This window comes from Miniopterus natalensis, chromosome 1, assembly GCF_054644295.1.
Source record: "Miniopterus natalensis isolate mMinNat1 chromosome 1, mMinNat1.hap1, whole genome shotgun sequence".
NCBI classification, from domain to species: Eukaryota; Metazoa; Chordata; class Mammalia; order Chiroptera; family Miniopteridae; genus Miniopterus; species Miniopterus natalensis.
In genome coordinates this window covers 36,008,534-36,028,593 of record NC_142081.1, presented here as the reverse complement: position 1 = coordinate 36,028,593, position 20,060 = coordinate 36,008,534, and the positions used below count along the sequence as shown (strand labels likewise).

Genomic DNA, 20,060 nt, shown 5'->3' with positions numbered 1-20,060 from the left:
GAATGAATAAATGAATGAAATAGCCTACTGACTCTGTACCTGGTGGTCCTGGATAGTAGTACTATTATACAGATAGGCCATCGAAGCTGTATGTAGAGCCTGCACATTCCCTACTTCACCCTCCTCTCAGTTTATTACAAAATCTTCTGTGGTTCCAGGAGGGCAGTGACTTAAGAATACCGAGGTCTCTTGGAACGCCCAGGATAACAGCACCCTGCTTTATCCATCCCGGCCAGCAGGGGGCAGTGTAACGGAGGCCTCCTTTGGGGCATGCCGACGCCCTAGGGCCTTGGTGAAAGGAGAAGAGGCGGGGCCAACATAAGGGGCGGAGCCACACACGACCCCGCCCTCTCAGGGAGGCCGTCCTCCCTCGCCCCGCCCCTTGCCCCGCCCGGGCGGCCATGGCCCTTCCCAGCATCCCCTATGAGCGACGGCTTCTCATCATGGCGGACCCTAGAGATAAGGCGCTTCAGGACTACCGCAAGAAGCTGCTGGAGCACAAGGAGATCGACGGCCGGCTCAAGGAGTGTGAGTGCACCGTTCTTAACACATAGTCTCGTGCCTGAACCCGCTTCTGTCTCAGACAAGGCGGAGGCTTTGACCGAGCCCGGCAGCCTAGCCCTGGCGATGGGAAGGCCTTGGTCCAGGGACAAGGCGCTTTGTCATCGGGCCCTGAGATTGGGAAGCAGAGCCTCTTCGGGCGTGGAAACGGCCCAGTCTGGTCCAGGTGTCAGAAAGAACGTTCATTCCCAGTTCTGAGATGGAATTGAGAGAGGCCGAGAGGAGGCGCGGGGAGGAAGCGGGCCAGGGATGCTGCCAAGGTTGGGGTGGAAGGAGGGCAGTGTTGGTGGGGTCCCGGCTCCCGGGGAAGGGAAGAGAGTTGGGCAAGTAAGTTCAAGCCAAAGGGGAGACTCGGGTAGTTGGCGTGTTAGAGGAGCGGAAAGCCGTAGCGGAGCTTGAGGAGTCCGTCGGTCGTGATAACCCTCCTCGTCTTTTCTTGTGTTTTGAGTTGTACTCCATCAAGCACACACGTTCCCCTTAACTCCTGAGCCAAAGGGCACTTAGATTTTTTCACGGTACACCTTCATGGGAAAGCCTGAGTGGTTGAATTAAATGACGATCATAGCCATAGAATTCTGCGGAGCGCCGCACCTGTTGCCCTCATGTAGGGTAGGAAGTCAGTGAGTAGTAATAATCCATGTGGGTAGGTGAAGAGGTGAGGAAGGGTCTGACTTTTCATTTGGATTTGTAGTCGCAAATCTGGAAGTGTCGACCGTGTCAGTATCTGTTAAGAATATAGCCTAAAATGTGTTTAAACGACTAAGTATTGCCGATCAAAAAAATAAAAATAAGATGCTCTCTAACATTTCGTTTTTAAACATGTCACCTACAAACAGCATTATTTCTTTTGTGCTTTGATATAGTGGATGTAAAATATATGTAAAGTGAAACAGACAAATGAACTTAAGTGAGACTCACTATGATTATTGTTTAATTAAAAATGTTCAAATTATATTATTTCAGTAAGGGAACAATTAAAAGAACTTACCAAGCAGTATGAAAAGTCTGAAAATGATCTGAAGGCCCTTCAGAGTGTTGGGCAGGTAGGTAATGGAGTTTGGGATGTAAGGGGTGATGGTAATTGCTTTGTTTTTTAGCTGTTGGCAAAAAATGATGCTTTTTTCTTTCTTTCTTAGATTGTGGGTGAAGTACTTAAGCAATTAACTGAAGAAAAATGTAAGTGGATTACATTGTTAATTAGTAAAGAAAAAAGAGTGGACTCTCTCTCCCACCACCAACTTTTGAAATGCTTATTATTCACAATAGTGAAGGTAGATGCTGTTCTTGCATAGACTTAATTTTCTTTCAACTGTGTATTGTCTAATTAGAGGACAGAAATAAAACTCAACCTGCCATCAGTGTGGGTATATTTAGTTTTTACTTACTATTTTTTAATTTTCTCTTTCATTTTCTTTCTCCAGTCATTGTTAAAGCTACAAATGGACCAAGATATGTTGTGGGTTGTCGTCGACAGGTAACACTTTACATTTGTATAGTGCTTTATAACTGGCAAAAGTACAGTCATGTAAGTTATTTAATTCTTGAGGTAAACAAGTCAGGTATTATGCCCATAACTCCCAAAGGTGATTTGCTAAGATACAACTAATTATTAGCGAAGCCTAAACTAAAACCGTGGGCTTTGACTCCTGCTATTCTCTACTTTCTGGTGTTCTGAGTTGCCTCAGTCAGCTGTACACACTTAGAAATCAAAGACTTTCACTTTATTCATTTATTTTTTAATCCTTACCTGAAGATATTCTTTCCATTGCTTCTCAGAGAGAGTGGAAGGGGGAGAGAGAGATACAGAGACAGAGACAGACATCATTGTGAGAGAGACACATGGATTGGTTGCCTCCCCCATGTGCCCTGATCGGGGCCAGGGATTGAGCCTGCAACCGAGGTACGCCGTGCCCTCGTGCCCTTGACTGACACCCTTCAGTTTACAGGCTGACGCTCTAACCACTGAGCAAAACTGGCCAAGGCAGAAATCACAGACTTTTAGAACTAGGAAATATCTCAGATCATTTTATTTTAATGTCTTTTTTTGAAGGGGATTTAAGAGGATTAGACCCTATCAATTACCTACGTTTTATATTTAAATATTTAGAAATGTTACTTATAGACTGTACTATACTTAAGTTGATTTTGTATGAGTTCATTTGTATTAGAATAGGCAAATTGAAATAACTCTACATTTCATTTTGCAGTTATCAAAAATGCCAACAAATGGTTTTGAATCATTAGTAGACTCTGAATTCAATTTATATATTACCCTATTCTCTAGGAAGTATCCTCAGAGCATACTTACAAAATCATCGGGAAGAGCTTTCTCTGAGTATTTGTTATATCAGGTTTAGTTTTTAAAACATTGATACAACAGGGCTGTAGAATGGAATTTAACCCAGGGACTAACTCTAATCTTAGAATTTTGCCTACCTTATAAGTGGGATGACATTTTCCAAATCAAAATATTAGATGCCTAGTCTGACAGAGGATTTTTATGTTGCTTTCAGGCCCTCTGGATGCCAAAAGTTGGCATTTCAGCCCTGGCCAGTATGGCTCAGTCGGTTGAACATCATCCCATGAACTGAGAGGTTGCCAGTTCCATTCCTGGTCAGGGCACATGCCTGGATTTCCAGCTCGGTCCCCATTAGGGGCATACAGGAAGCAGCTGATGAATGTTTCTCTCACATCGATGTTTCTCTCTCTCTAAAAAATCAATAAAAGCATATTTTAAAAAGTAAACTGAGACAAAAGTTGGATATTCATGGTAGTATGAGGGAAAAGGAGTATTTGAAAACTGGAAAATATTAGAAAAGCCAGAGTATATATTTCCCATAGTTGAAATAGCTTCACATTGATCTCTTTTTAGCTGTTTTTCAAGTACCTCATTTACTGGCTTTTTTTTTTTTCTCCAGTTTAATCTATTATATCAAACCTAGTATTTTGCCTGCTTCTACTTCATTTTAATTGGCACTGAATCCTGACCTTAGAGCTCTTTGCAAAATTCTGTGAAAAGTAGTAATTTGTATGATTCTGAAATTGTATTGGTAAGCAGTTTTTTAAATTATGAAAAAGTAAGCTTTATTTTTGAAAAGTAACATCCTGAATGTGAGGTGAATCTTCTAGCCAAATAAGTTACTCTCCTCAAATATGCCAATAAATGGTTTAGTATGGTTCAGGATAGTATGTATTTAGCATAGTGTCTGGCATATAGCAAAGGCATTAAATGATGGTGTCTGTGTTGTTTTTAACAGGTAAGTTTCTTACTTTATTTAATTTATTTAATTTACTTTATTTAATTTATTTACTAAAAATCTCTTAGTGTCTGTGTTGTTTTTAACAGTTTACTAAAAATCTCTTAAAGGGGAAATAGTTTATTTCCCCTTAGCTCCTATGACCAAGTAACACATTCTTCCCAAAAGCTATAGTTTTTAAAATAAATCTAATGGGCACACCATTTTCCTTATCCCAAAATGATCACTTAACAGATTTCTGTATAAGTGCTTTGGCCAATTGCCAAAGTCACTGTACTATAGTCCCTGAATCAAAATAAGGAGAACTATATTAAATAGTGAGCCTTTGAAAGTAAAATACTAAAGGCCGTTCCTTCTTTAAAAACAAGATCAACCTCAGGCTTTATGTATTAGTGATTTCACATTTCACACTGAGATTGCACAAAAGGGGCAGATAGAAATAACTGAATTTTAATGTTTATACTCTTCTGGTGGCATGGTGTTAATGATCTAATATTAGCATTCTCTCTGAAGGGTAAAAATGATTATTTGGCTTCTACATATTATCCTCCCCTTTTTAAGTGTTTAACTCCTCTTGTTTTACAAAATTAGCTTGACAAAAGTAAGCTGAAGCCAGGAACAAGAGTTGCTTTGGATATGACTACACTAACCATCATGAGGTAAGTTTCTTACTTTATTTAATTTATTCTCACAGAGGAAAGATTTTATCCAAAATATGTTTTTAGAGATCACTGAATATTTTGCCACTCCTTCCCTTTTATAATTCCTAATTAATTTAAATATTTTAAAATAAAATCACCAAAAGGTGCTTACACAAGCAAATCATTTATACACGCTCTGTAGGCTGAGGGAAAAAAAGACATACCTTGTCTTTATTTAAAAGACATACCTTGTCATTATAGGTATTTGCCCAGAGAGGTGGATCCACTGGTTTACAACATGTCTCATGAAGACCCTGGGAATGTTTCCTATTCTGAGATTGGAGGACTATCAGAACAGATTCGGGAATTAAGAGAGGTTGGTAGTGTATGTTTTGTTTCCTAAACTTAATAATAAATAGTATTGGTTTTAAGATTCCTGATGGCTGAAACAAGATGAAAAATTACTTGGTCCAAATAGTGGTTACTGAATATTATATATTTAATATTCTTGCTGAGAAGAATAGCACTGAATTTCTTGCTGTTGAAAATTATAGGTGTTTGTTAATGTGGAGATAATTAGGTATAATGTAGTTTTCCCCATAACCTTATCAGTATTAGCTTCCCACCCTTATAGGAGAGTAAGTTACCTATGCCCTAAATATTTTATTTTGGTAGAGTTGTTTACTGCAGTTTAAGAAAAATATGGCTTTAGGATGCCCTTAGGTCAGGGGTGGGGAACCTTTTTTCTGTCCAAATATATTTGAATATTTATAACATCATTCTTGGGCCATACAAAATTATCAACTTAAAAATTAGCTGTACATGCTTGCTTTGGCAGCATATATACTAAAAATTAGAATGATACAGAAAATTAGCTATGGCCCTAGCTGATTTGCTCAGTGGTTAGAGTGTCTGCCTGCAGACGGAAGGGTCCTGGGTTCGATTCCAGAGAAGGGCACATACCTCAGTTTTAGGCCCAGTTCCCGGACCCAGCCAGGGAGCATGCGGGAGGCAGCCAATTGATGTGTGTGTCTCTCTCCCTCCCTCTCTCCCTCCCTTCCACTCTCTCTGAAAAGCAATGGAAAAAATATCCTCTGGTGAGGATTAAAAAAAAAATTAGCTATGAAAAAAGCTCCTAGATTTATTAAATTTTGAGTCCCACCTGCTGTTGCCTTGGCAGGGCCAGACCAAATGATATCGAGGGCCGTATGTCCCCCACCCCTGCCTTAGGTGAAGAATCCAATCAGGACTGCCTTGCTTCATAGCACAGCTGGCTTCTTAACAGTTCTCTTTAAAGCAAATTGATTGTCCTATTGATTTCATCCTAATTTAGGATGGAAATATTTAGGAATGGATGAAGATAGTTGGAATGGTTTACCTCATCTGATTTAAGCCCAAAGCCAGTAGTTTTCAGACTTTAGTATATTAAGTTTTCTGGAACTGTTATTAAAGAAACAGATTGCTAGGCCCTCTGCATGGTTTTGATATAGTAGGCTGGGGATGGGACAAAGGAATTAGCATTTAAACAAGCATTCCAGGTAATTATGTAACCAAATTGTTTTCTGACTATAGTTGAGGAAGCATTGGCCTGAATGTAAATTAAAGCCTATTCTTCTCACTTTGTAGTTAATGAAAGGTCAACAGAGGAAGAGAAGTGCTTCATGGAACAGTGAAATCTTGTCTTTTACAGTGATTTGATGCATCAGGCATAGGAGCAGAAAGTGTGTGTGAGAACCTCTCCTCTCTTTCTCACACACACACACCTGTCACTTGTACATGCAATACCCTTTTCATTTACATATGCTTCAGAATATTGATTTCTCACACTTTTAGCTTGTCTTAGTCACCCCTTGTGGACACAACTGTTCAATAGAAGTTTCTCTCCCAAGTTACTGGTACTATAAAGAGTTTAAGTTGGGTAATCAAATTTTCAATTTTTCTATTCTCCAGTTTTCTTTCCTTGAATCAGTCGTAGTAAGATCTTGAAAGGAAAATATTTGGAGTTTTTTAAGGCTGCTATAACAAAATGCCAATATGAAAATTTTATATTCTTTTTTACTTAGTTGCTGTTATAACTTACCACATTTCCCCATTTTATAATTATTTTGTGTTGTATTCCCAAATGCAAAATAGTATAGGTCTTTTGATTTTTTGTAGTGTAATTTTTTTCATTGAGGCATAATTTACATTCAGTAAATTCCATGAATTTAAACTGTACAATTCTAATGTGTCTTATATGCCTGTGTAACCATCATTCTATAGTCAAGTGTGTAGTTCGTTAAAATAACTGCACACTTTTTAATTAATTTAAAAGTATTAAAAACATTTTAGATGTAAGAGCTATCTGAAGAGAAACTTCTAATATAAATAAGTTTTATGTAACATGGAATTATAGATCTATCATGAATTATAATGTGTACCTAACTATACTGATATTTTACTTAAACTGTTTGAAAGTACATTAGAATCTTGACCAGTGTTTAAGAAACATGCAACTTCTTTTCTAGGTGATAGAATTACCTCTTACAAACCCAGAATTATTCCAGCGTGTAGGAATAATACCCCCAAAAGGCTGTTTGCTATATGGACCACCAGGTTGGTATTGAATTAAGTCCACCCCATTAATGAATGAATTAAGGAATAAAAAAAATAAGTTGGAAATTTAATGTGGGCAGTTCCAACCTCCACATTGTTTGGAATAAGAAGAGATAGGAGATGTGTGTGTGCTGTTCTCTCAAAGTGCTTAGTCCTCTTGTGCCTCATAGGATATACAGTTGACCCTTGAGCAACACGGGATTGGGGGCACTGACCCCCCCACACACAGTCAATAATCTGCATATAACTTATGACTCCCCAAAAACTTAACTACCTTCAGTATCCTCAGGGATTGGTTCTAGGTCCCACAGGGATGCCAAAATCTGCAGACACTCAAGTCCCCTACATAAAGTGGAATAGATCAGTGCATACAATTGGCCTTCCACATATGCAGACTCCCAACTGTAGATTGAAAACAGTACTGGTATTCACTGGGGGGGGAAAACGCATATTAGTGGACGTGTGCTGTTCTTAATGTGCCCTGTAATTCTAGTATAATGTCCTATATGGTTCACAGACCTCTGGGTGTCCTTGAGACTCTTGCAGGAAATCTGCAGGGTCAAAACTTATTTTCATAATGCTAAAATATTAATTGCCTTTTTCACTGTGTTGGCTTCTGTGCTGATGGTGCAAACGCAATGTGGGTAAAATTGCTTGTGCCGTAGCATGTATCAGTTAAGTCAGTGGCATGAAATGGTGCTAGTAGTCAATATGTTTTTTACCATTCACACTTGCAGTATTAAAATAAAAAGCCAGTTTCACTTTAAGATGTCCTTAGTGAAGTAGTAAAAATTATTAATGTTATTAAATCTTGATACTTGAAGAACATCTTTATTCTGTGTGATGAAATGGAAAATACATATAAAGTACTTCTGTTGCATATTGAATGGGAGAGTTAATCTCTTGTGCAGTTATTTGAGTTGGTAGCTGAAAGGATAATTTATAGACAGTCTGTGGTTATCAGACTGGTTATTGGTTATTCAGACTGATTATTGGTTATCTGGCACACATTTTTCAAAAGTAAATGAAGTTAGCTTGTCATGATAAAATAACTGACACCATTTGTAGCCAGAGATAAAATTTGAGCTTTCAAGGGAAAATTAGAGTTTTGAAAACTTATATCTGGCACTATGAGCTTGACAGCTTTCTACTACATTAATACTTAAGAGGATGAAATTGGTGATGATATTAACAAGTGTGATTTTTAAATATTGTATAATGAAAAATACCAACATTTCAAAGATTTCCATAACTCACTGAATCAATAGTTTCCAAATAATCAGTACTTACTATACAATATGATGCATGGGTTTAAAGATCCATTTAATGTACAGGATAGACTAATGGATTTTAATGTAACAAGTTTCTCTTGTAGCCTATATTCGTAAATACAGGGTGTCCCAAAAAAATATATACACACTTTAACAGCTGATAGCTCTATTTTGGAAATGAAATATATTTTAAGAAACACTGCCTTTATAATTATTCTGTGTGTGTATATATTTTTGGGACACTGTATATTTCTAAAGTTATTGTATTCAATGTGCTTAAAATAAAATTACAAGGGATAGCCCAGCTAGCGTGGTTTAGAGGTTGAGTGTCGACCTATGAACCAGGAGGTCTCAGTTTGATTCCCCGTCAGGGTACATGTGTGGGTTGTGGGCTTGACCCCCAGTAGGGGGTTTGCCAGAGGCAGCCGATAAATGACTCTCGTTGATGTTTCTATCTCTCTCCCTCTCCCTTCCTCGCTCTGAAAATCAATGAAAAACATGTAAAAAATAATCTCAAAAAAAATTTTTTTACAAGGGAGATTTTGAATAAAATTTAAAATTACAGTATTGAAAGTAGAAGTACTATGGAATTTTCACTGGAAATTCTGTTTAGGATTTAGCTTCCATTTTGCAGAATTTACTATCCAAAGGATTACATTCTTAAAAGGCTTTTGAAAGTTTGTTTTATTTTCCATATAATTAGGACTATTTCTGTCATTCCCAGGTACAGGAAAAACACTCTTGGCACGAGCTGTTGCTAGCCAGCTAGACTGCAATTTCTTAAAGGTAAAGGGAAGATTCTTTTTGTAGATATTGAAATTAAATTTTATTTGAATCCTCTTATGTTTACCTGAATGTTTTTTCTTTAATCAGGTTGTATCTAGTTCTATTGTAGACAAGTACATTGGTGAAAGTGCTCGATTGATCAGAGAAATGTTTAATTATGCCAGAGACCATCAGCCATGCATCATTTTTATGGATGAAATAGATGCTATCGGTAAGACTAATGTCTTTTTTTTTTTTTTTAATCCTTATCGGAGGATATGTTTATTGATTTTGGGGGGGGGGGGGAGAGAAGTATCGATTGGTTTCTTCCCTTACACTCCCCGACGAGGGATCAAACCTGCAACCTTGGTATGTGCCCTGACCGGGAACCCGTAACCTTTTTGGTATATGGGATGACGCTCCAATCAACTGGGCGACCCGGCCAGGGCAAGAGTAATATCTTTAAAATTTTATTTTAAACTTTCCTTGAAAGCATTAGGAAACTTTAAAATCTAAAAACTTTTTTCCCTCTTCTCTAATTGGAACTTGTATGAAGTAGCAAAATGAATTGGATGTGGGTTTTTTTTTAATTCTTAAAGTTTAACCAATTTTAATGCATAAACTTTGACATTGACAAAATAAGAAATGTTATACCAAAATCATTAACTTTGCCAGTATAATTCTTACTACTTAATTTTTTCATCTTAATGTTTTTAACCCCATACACTATCATATTCTGTCTTCTTAAATGATAGTTATGGAAAAAAGAGTAATGCATGAGTTTCCATGTCATTTTTTTAGGTGGTCGTCGGTTTTCTGAAGGTACTTCAGCTGATAGAGAGATTCAGAGAACTTTAATGGAGGTAATATTTGATAAAGAGATTATAAAGAAATCATTGTTTATTGCATAAAGAAGTGAACATTGGATACTTGAAGGTCAAGTATGTATAGTCTCTTAAATGAAGAATACTCTTAAGTATGAAATTTGAAAATACAGGAATGAACACATTACCATAATCCCTAGGAAGAAAATGACTATTGTACTAGAAAATAATAAGGGTATCTACAAAATTCCTATTTGATGTACAATAGTACTATTCTGTGTCTTTTGAGCAGACCAGTATTTCAGATATTTAAATGGTATATTGTACTATTAAAACTGTGAATGTGATCTTGCACTAGTTTATTAAGACATCTTATGAACAGTGGACATAGTAAAACTGTTGGTAGTAAATGAGTTATGATTATGCATAAGGCTGCTCCAAAAATCACTAACTTTCCTCTCTGTTTTATTACTGAGAATGAGAGGAAACTACAATAGTTTTGATAATTGAAGAAGATGGATGATGGGACATTAGACTGTGCATAAAGCTTTTCCCCCACTCCAAAATCTGTGAAAGTGATGGCAAGATCCTAAATACATTTCCTACTTCTACAAATAGAAGCTAGGTAATATAGGTAATGCAATGTCAAATGGGTATTTGAAAATTACTTTTCATAAATTATACTCATTTGCTCAGAAGATATAGAGTGTTTTAAAATTAGTTACAGAGTCTCAGAAACCTTAAATTGGGGTATTTTAAAACAACACTGATACTACTTTTATTCATGTAAATAATATGTTAGCTAATGTATTTTGAGAAAGAAATAGACATGTGAAGCTAGCTATATTTTAGAGTTTGTTGAATGCAATTAGGTTTTTCAGCATTTATTCAAGAAAACTAGGAATGAAAAGAAGTATGTTTAGTGTCTCAGTATTTCTGTGTATAGTAGAATTATTTGAGAAGATATTTAATGGATTTATCATCATATTTGTAGAAAAATCATCGTATCCTGTTATCTTAATGTAAATTTTATGTCAGGTATACCATAAGCACTGTATATATTAGATTTTTATTGTTTTTATTTTTAAAAGTAATTTTTTGAAAAAAACTTGAACATTGGAAATCAGATTCACATAATTTAGTTCCATAATTTTTGACCAGATGGGAACTTTCAGACTTATTAAAACTATCTGATAGCTATAAAAAGGTACATAGTTAAACAAACTTGAAACTTTGAGGCCGGAAAGTATATTTCTTAATATAAGAGAGAGAAAAAATAGGATTCCATAAGATGATTATTTTGAAGGTTACATAGCTATATGTAGGCAATACATTTCATGGTATTAGGCATATAAAAGTTGTGCCTGTGTATTTTTTAATGGTTGGGATGTTTTGTAAAATCTCACTGTAACTTTTATTTATAAATTTATTCTTAGCTACTGAATCAAATGGATGGATTTGATACTCTCCATAGAGTTAAAATGATCATGGCTACAAACCGACCAGATACACTGGATCCTGCTTTACTCCGTCCAGGGAGATTAGATAGAAAAATACGTGAGTTGATGCGTTTACCTGTTGTCCATTTCCCTTTGTCTATGTTCAGTTCTCTCTCCATACCTCTTACTCACCCCCTACTTTATTTAAAAAACAAACACAAACAAAACTGACTGCAAAAGAATTTCTTATAATTTCTTATTTTCAGATATTGATTTACCAAATGAACAAGCAAGATTAGATATATTGAAAATTCATGCAGGTCCCATTACAAAGCACGGTGAAATAGGTAAGGAAATAACCTATTTTTACGTATATTTACATTTGGTAAATTAAGCAAATTGCTGTTGTATATCTTTGATAATTTGTTGAATCTGGTTTTAAATTTAGCAAACATGGTGGTCTTAAATTCAGCTGATATTTATTGACCATCTACTGTATGTTAGGAATTATTCTAAGTGCTGGGGATATAGCAGTGAACAAAACTGGAAAATTCCTGCTGATACAGCATTTACATTCTTGTCAGGAAAGACAGATAAAATGAATAAAATATGTAGTATATTAGATGATGATAAGTGCTGTGGAAAAAAAATAAAGCAAGAAAAGGGGATTAGGTAATGCCAGGAGCAGGCACCGATGCGTGTATATTTAAGTGGATGTGGGGAGGGGGGAGGCCTTACCAAGAGGGTGATTTTTAAGCAATGACCTGCAAAGGTGAAGGAACTAGATATGGATATTTGGGGGGAGCTCATGCAGAGGAGCAGCAAATAAGAAGGCTTTGAAGCAGGTATATGTCTGGAACATTCTAGGGGCAGCAAAGAAGCCAAAGTGTCTGTGGCAGAGTAAATGGGACAGTAATAGCAAGTGAAATCATAGAAGTAATGGGGACCAGATTGTGTAGAGGCTTATTGAAGCCATCGTGTAGGACCTTTGACTTTTATTTTTGAAGATATGGATGTCATTGGAGGATTGTGAGCAAAGGAATGATCTTTGTTATTTTTAACTTTTTATTGTAGAAAATTAGAAATACATAAAAATAGAGATAAGAGCATAATGACCTTCTAACCCCAGATACTCACTCATCCCCCAGCCTTAGTAATTATTAACTCTTTACAGATGAAACTCATCTGTAATTTCACCCACCCCTTACCTTCCCTCTGTATTTATAAAAAGCAAATATCAGCATTATATCTATTTTATTTCATCTGTAAATATTTCAAAATTCACTTAATGTTGAATAAGATTATTCTGGTTGCCTGAAAAGAGATAAGCAAGAGGTTGATTAGGAGGTTATTTCAGTAATCCAGGCAAAGATGATATTGGCTTCATCCAAGATGGCAGCAGTATAATGATATTTTGGGTGTATTTTTAAAATAGAGGTGACAGTTTGCTAATGAATTGGATGTGGGGTATGAGCTAAAGAACCAGGGACAACCTAGGTTTTTGACTTACACAACTGAAAAGGTGAATAAGGAGTTTGATTCTGGGTATATTAAATTTGCAATGCCAATTAGATATCCAAATAAACATGTAGATTAGTAATTCTGTATGCATCAGTAGTTCATTGGGGTGGTCTATGTTTGAGATTTAAGTGTGGATGATATCAGCATAAAAATTTTTTTTTTAAATTTTGAGATTAGATGAGATTTCTGAGGAAGTGAATGTGGATAGAAAAGAGGTTCAAGAATTGAGCTAATTCTGACACTAGAAGTTGAGCTGCAGAACCGTCAAAGGAGACGGAGAGGTATAGGCACAGAGGTAGGAGTAGAACCAGGAGCTGGTGGTGTCCCGGAAGGTAAATAAATAAATTGTTACAAGGAGGGATTAATTCCCCCCCATTGCTGACGGTGGGTCAGATAAGAAGAGTTCTGAGAATGGACCTTTGGATTTACTGTGTGGAGATCATTGGTGACCTTATAAAATCAATTTCTTTGGAGTGGTGGAAATGAAAGCCTACTTCAAATGGGGTTTCAGAGAGATTGGGAGGAGAGACATTGAGTTTAGACATTTCTTTCAGGGAAATCTGTAGCAAAGGAGAGAAGAGAAGAAATAGAGCTATACTAGAAGTAGAGATGAGGATTTGGGTGAGTGTTCTTTAAGATACAAGAACTTAATTTTTATGCTGATGGGAATGATCTAGGAGAGTAAGAAATTGCTAATGCACTTTCCTTGAAGAGAGACTGGCACTGTCTATGAACATAGACTTCATTTATAAGAATAGGAGGGAAGGCAGAATATATAGGTGCTAATGTCAGGTTCTCAAATATGTCAGGAACTTGTAGAATTTTTCTTCTGAATGCTTTTATTTTCTAGGTGAAATAGGAAGCAAGTTCAGAGTGAAGATGGGAAAGGATTGTTAGAGATTTGAGGACAGAGAAGTTATAAAATAGTTATCTTTAGATTTGAGAGACTAGACCAGGGTAGAGGCCAGCAAACCATGGCTTGTGGGCCAAATTCTTTCTGCCTTCTGTTTTTGTAAATAAAGTTCTGTTATAAAATAACCATTTATCTGTATTTTGTCTATGACCGCATTCCCATTTATAACAGCAGAAGTGAGTAGTTTTGTGTGTCTTTTTTTAAATTGTTGGGTGTTTTTTTTTTTAATATACCTTTATTGATCTCAGAGAGAGGAAAGGAGAGGGAGAGAGAGAGATAGAAACATCAATGATGAGAGAGTCATTGATCGGCTGCCTCCACACCCCTGACTGGGGATCGAGTCTGCAACCCGGGCATGTGCCCCGACTGGGAATCGAACCCGGATCGCCAGGATCCTAGATTGACGCTCAACCGATGAGCCATGTCTAGCCAGGCGAGTAGTTTTGTTTTTGTTGTTTAAAGCTCCTGCTTTTTTTTTTTTTTTTGGTATCTTTATTGATTTCAGAGAGAGGAAAGGAGAGAGAGAGAGAGAGAGAGAGAGAGAGAGAGAGAGAGACATCAATGATAAGAGTCATTGATTGGCTGCCTCCTGTACGCCCCCGACTGGGGACCGAGCCTGCAACCCAGGCATGTGCCCTGACCAGGAATCGAACCCTGATCGCCTGGGTCCTAGGTCGATGCTCAACTGCTGAGCTACTCCCGGCCGGGCTAGTTTTGTTTTAATCTTCACCCGAGGATATGTTTTATTGATTTTTAGCTGGGGTGAGTCGATGTGAGAGAGAAACATCGATTGGTTTGCCTCCACCCAGGGATCAAACCCAAAACCTAGGTATATACTCTGAGCTGGGATCAAACCTGAAACCTTATGGAGTATGGGGCGATGCTCCAACCAAACTGAGCCACCTTCCAGGGGTGAAATGAGTAGTTTTGACAGAGACCATATGGCCTGCTTAGCCTAAAAAATATTTACTATTGCCCGGCTCGGGTGGCTCAGCGGTTGAACATCAACCTATGATTCAGATCAAGGTTCAATTCCTGGTCAGGGCACATGCCTGGATTTCAGGTTCGATCTTCAGCAGGGGGCGTACAGGAGGCAGCCGATCAATGATTCTCTCTCATCATTGATGTTTCTATCTCTCCCTCCCTTCCCCTCTCTGAAATCAATAAAAATATATTTAAATATATATATCCGGCCTATACAGAAAGTTTGCTGACCCCTAGACTAAGGGAATCTAGTGTAATTACTAAACCACTCTAAAAACCCTTTAGAAATTAATAGTCCAGAATAATTACAAATAGTTGATTATTACCTCTCACTAATTTTCTCGTTGCTCATGTGAAAGTTTTGAGCTGGAAAGATAAGGTGAACTAACAATGTCAATTTACAGGTTTCTTCCACTACTGAGCTTGTTAGGTGCCAGATACTGTGTTAACCTTGGGAATCCCTACTCTCAGGAAGTTTACAATGAATTTGAACATGAATGAAGCTAATTAATGAATATCTGTATGATTTCTAATAGAGATTGACCTCCTCTAGATTGCCTGATAAAGGGTATCTCATCAGAGTTACTCACATTGTAGTGCCTATGCTGGCTCTTATTTCTCTCCCTATTCCATATCAAGTCCATAACTGCTATCCCAAACCAACAGTTCATTTTAAGTCTGTCATGTGAATAGAAAGGTCACTTAGTAATCACTGTTGTCATAGATCTGATACCGCTTGGAGCCTGTACAAAAAAACAGAAAAGTTGCCCGGCCAGGCGTGGCTTAGCAGTTGAGTGTCGACCTAGGATCCAGGCTATCGGGGTTCGATTCCCGGTCAGGGCACATGCCCGGGTTGTGGGCTTGATCAATGACTCTCTCATCATTGATGTTTCTCTCTCTCTCTCTCCCCCTCTTCTTTCCTCTCTCTGAAATCAATAAAGATATATTTAAATTTAAAAAACAAAACAAAAAACAAACAAAACAAAAGCTACCCAATGCTTGATCTAGTATTTGAAAATTCCATATGATAACATTATGTCTGATGACTATTTTTGGTATATTTATATTTAGCTTATGTGATTAAATTCCATTGTTGCTACAGTTAGTTTTGGATGTCTTGGTTTATTCAAATGAAAGATTTGGTTACAGTTTTAATGAGTTATAGCTTGACAGATAATCTGTCATAACTGTCAAGCATAACTGTTTCACTGCATAGAAACAGTAAGATGCTTTCAGATGTTGAGGATATTTTTTGGTTTTAAAGTTTCAGAAGTATTTTTATTTCTGCTTGGAGCTGGTTTATTTAACAGAAGTAATAGTTTTTGATTGTTAATACTGTGAAATGTTAACAGAGATGAAGCCTAGCTGATCAAATTCAAAACAGGCTATTTAGTTTAAATTTTCCATGTGAGCATAAATAAAAAAAAATCTTTTTTTTTTTTTTTTTTTTTAACTGATTTTCTTTTTTCCCCTTCTAAACAGATTATGAAGCAATTGTGAAGCTTTCAGATGGCTTTAATGGAGCAGACCTGAGAAATGTTTGCACTGAAGCAGGTATGCTTTTAAAGTACAGTTTTTGCTATTGACTTTGATTTAATTTGCTAAAAATGTGTTGAGTTTACCTAAAAGCAGAGCCTGGGCTTTGTAAAGAGTTGGGTGCTTGTTTTTTGGGGGAATGATTGCAAGAAGCGGGAGAGAACAGGGCAAGTAAGATGGGGAAAGGAAAAGCTGTTATAAGGGTGCACCATTGAGGATGCTGCTCTAGGCAAGGGGGGGTTGATTTTGATGAGACCCTCAGAGAAACATTCCAGAATGCATTCAGGATTACCCTGCTGAAATATGTACCAGCTCTCATTTCCCATTGGATGAGATTTGCAGGGTAGAATGTGGAAGGACATGCATGTGATAGGATACTGGTCTCCTGAAGTAAGCCTGAGACTGTACATAACGGTGCATCCACACCCATGGCTTAAATGAGACTGGGTCAGCACCAGAGGAATCTGCTCCAAAGTAGATGGCATGTTTTCTGATGCTAGTCTGTGGGTAATAAGCTTTGAGAGATTGATTTGTGAATTTTGTGTTCATACAACTTGTGTAAAATGTAACAGTTTTTAAATACAGTTTTCTCTCTGGATTGTGTGATCTAGTTTTTTGTCTGGTACCAAGGGGCTGTAAAGCCCTGCATAGAGTCAGTTAGTCTTTGCCCTCCACACAGAATCTTAAAATTGAAAAAATTAATTTCTACAGTGTGTTGCAACATGTGATTTCCTCTTTTTTTCCATATCACCTTTGGCCTTATTTTAACATTTCTTGCAAATTAAACACACCATATTTAAAGAGGGTTCTTAGGCATGGCTTTTCTGTAGGAGTATCTTTGTGGGTATACTGGAACTGAATCAAAGATCTGTAGGTCTAGAACTCAGCATGAATCAGAGTAAATCACGTTCACAGAGACCTAATAATAAAAAGATTAAGAGGTAAACTGTCATGTGGCTGGAACTAAAAGTAATTTATGACATTCTCTTTACAAAATGTACACTGACCAAATTATTATCAAAAGATTGCTTTTGTGAAAATGGAATCCAAACAGAAGCTTAAAGGGTGATACCATCAAATTATGATGATCTCCATTTTTTCCACATATGTAAGAGAATTATTTTTAAGTATTTCCAACAAAGAGCTATAACTGTGTAGATTAGAATTTTAGCCTGTGAGTGGGACATTCACATCTGGAGACATACTGAAATTCTTTGTGGTTTTTATTTAATTAGACTTCAAACCTTTTTTGTTAACATATCTTTCTGTAAGTTAAAATACACTATATTCAGTTATAGGTCTTTTCCTTTCAAATCCAGAAATTATCATACTTTCTGTATTAGAATGTATCTCACATTCACTCATTCACTAAATGATGATTTGGAAACACAAGGTTTGGAAAAATAACTTACCTAATTTAGTTGTAGCCTTCTATTCAGTATTTAAAAAATCAGTCATTTCTATTCACCTGACTTCTGAGGACAACATAGAATGGCTATTTTCAGGACTCCTTGGAATCAGAAATTTTAAAAGGGAAGATAGGAATTAACCCTTGAAATATATTCAAATCCACTCATTTTATAAGAGTGAAAATATTAGCAGGATTCATTTAATTAGTAGATGGTGATACCTTATCATCTTTAGCTTATCATGAAATTAAGATCCTCTCAAAACCTGGAATCTATATCCATGATACAACTACATGTTAAAAAGAAAAAACCCAAAAAACTTTTACCTCTTTGTCAATAAGTATTTGACAAGTAACTTAGCAAAAGCTTGAAGGAAAAAATTGAATTATGATACTTGAATAGGAAAGTCATAAAAATATCAATTTGTATATAAATAGGGTAATTTTAATATGTGAATAATAGCACTGAGTTTTGTTAAAGCATACTGTTCACTTTTTAAATATTCCTATTCTCTAAGCTTTTGATTATTAACAAGTAAGGGCTGTCATAATTACTGAAGGTGTTTTGTGTTTTCCCAAATCATACATGCGCTCCTTCCTTCTAAGGAATTGCTACTTGTAGAGTTAAGAAACTGCTGCTTAAAATGTGTATGTTTTGTTTATAGTTGGTTTTTTGTTTTTTGGTTTTTTGTTTTTCTCAAAATGCCATTGGATACAGGGATTGTGTGATTTGAATTTTAAATATTCAGATAACTGTCTCATTGTTTTCTAGCTTTTGGTTTGGAAAATAATGCTAACAATAGCTATGGAAATTTATTGAACAATGACAGTGATTTTTAACAAATCCACACTACTGATTCAGAAGTAGTAAATCTAGGCTCCTTCACATGTACTCCATAGAATTACATTATTTCGTTTTCTTATAATAAATAATTCACATATAAAGCAGTCATGTCGTCTTATTTTCCACAGGTATGTTCGCAATTCGTGCTGATCATGATTTTGTAGTGCAGGAAGACTTCATGAAAGCAGTCAGAAAAGTGGCTGATTCTAAGAAGCTAGAGTCAAAATTAGACTACAAACCTGTGTAATTTACTGTAAGGATTTTGATGGCTGCATAACAGACATTGGCTTAATGTAAAAATAAAGTTAAGGAAAATAATGTATGTATTGGCAATGATCTCATTAAAAGCATATGAATAAAAATATGTATGAATAACAAAAATTAGTAATTCAGTATTTCTACTTTTAAGATTGGTACAGAAGAAATTTGTGTTAATGTTGCATTTATTGCAGCAGAAGTTATAAAAGGAGTATGTTGTAGATTTTCATATTTGCTGTGTGAGCATTTTGTAAAACATTGAAAATGGTTTGCAGTAGTAGTACAAAAGAGTATTTCATATGACTTATTTTATTATCATTTGTTTTCCTCATCCTAAAAAGTTGAATAAAATCTGTTTGATTCAGTTCTACATATATTCTTGTGTTTTGTAAGAGTACATTTACTTAGTCCTTTAGGTTCTTTCATAAGTAAACTATTTAATAAACAAGATGAAGTTGTATTTTGTTGGCTTTTTAATTTTATTTTAAAACTGTACCCACAGTTTTCATAACAGCATCTTGTTATATGTTTTTATGTCTATATCTATATAATCCTCCTTCCAGAAAGTCTTTTTTTTTAAATTTTTAAAAATCTTTTATTGATTTCAGAGAGTGGAAGAGAGAGGGAAAGAGAGATAGAAACATTAATCATGAGAGAGAGTCATTGATAGGCTGCCTCTTGCACGCCCCCTGCTGGGGATCGAGCCCGAAACCCGGGCATGTGCCCTGACAGGGAATCAAACCTGGATCTCCTGGATCTAGCTTGATGCTCAACAGCTGAGGAACACCGGCTGGGCAAGTCTTTTTTTAAAAATCTTTATTGTTGAGAGTATTACAAATGTTTTTCCCTCCCTTCCCCCCTACCGTCCAGTTCCCGCCCCACCCTAGGCCTTCACCATTCTATTGTCTGTGTTCATGGGCAATGCACATATGCATATAAATTGTTTGGTTAATCTCTTATTTAATCTTCACCTATTATGATTAAGCTGTGTAATCATTAATTGAAATTGTACATGCACATCCATAGCCTTTTAGATTATGATCGAAAGTCATATTTGCTAATAAATGTGACAGTTTTCTTAAGTTATATGAGATGATAGTTCCCTTTTTGAGAATTTTATGGTCTGGACCCTCTTCCCAGAAAAACTCACAGATAAGTATACATAATTTTGCACATACTAAGACTTAAGGTTTATTACTTCCCAAGCTCACCCATGGACTGTAGGTATCTATGGATACCAGGC

General features: G+C 36.4%; 1 protein-coding gene across 1 annotated transcript; it reads left to right on the top strand.

Moving 5' to 3' along the window:
* The first annotated feature begins 401 nt into the window (after nucleotides 1-401).
* PSMC6 (proteasome 26S subunit, ATPase 6) lies at nucleotides 402-19,191 on the top strand. Its single transcript, XM_016198120.2, has 14 exons — nucleotides 402-528; nucleotides 1,525-1,604; nucleotides 1,698-1,737; nucleotides 1,983-2,035; nucleotides 4,410-4,477; nucleotides 4,721-4,835; nucleotides 6,967-7,054; nucleotides 9,050-9,111; nucleotides 9,199-9,322; nucleotides 9,892-9,953; nucleotides 11,351-11,471; nucleotides 11,620-11,700; nucleotides 16,254-16,325; nucleotides 18,688-19,191. Exons 1-14 carry the CDS (start codon nucleotides 402-404, stop codon nucleotides 18,804-18,806), a joined length of 1,212 nt encoding a protein of 403 aa, XP_016053606.1. The 3' UTR covers nucleotides 18,807-19,191.
* The last annotated feature ends 869 nt before the right edge of the window (nucleotides 19,192-20,060 follow it).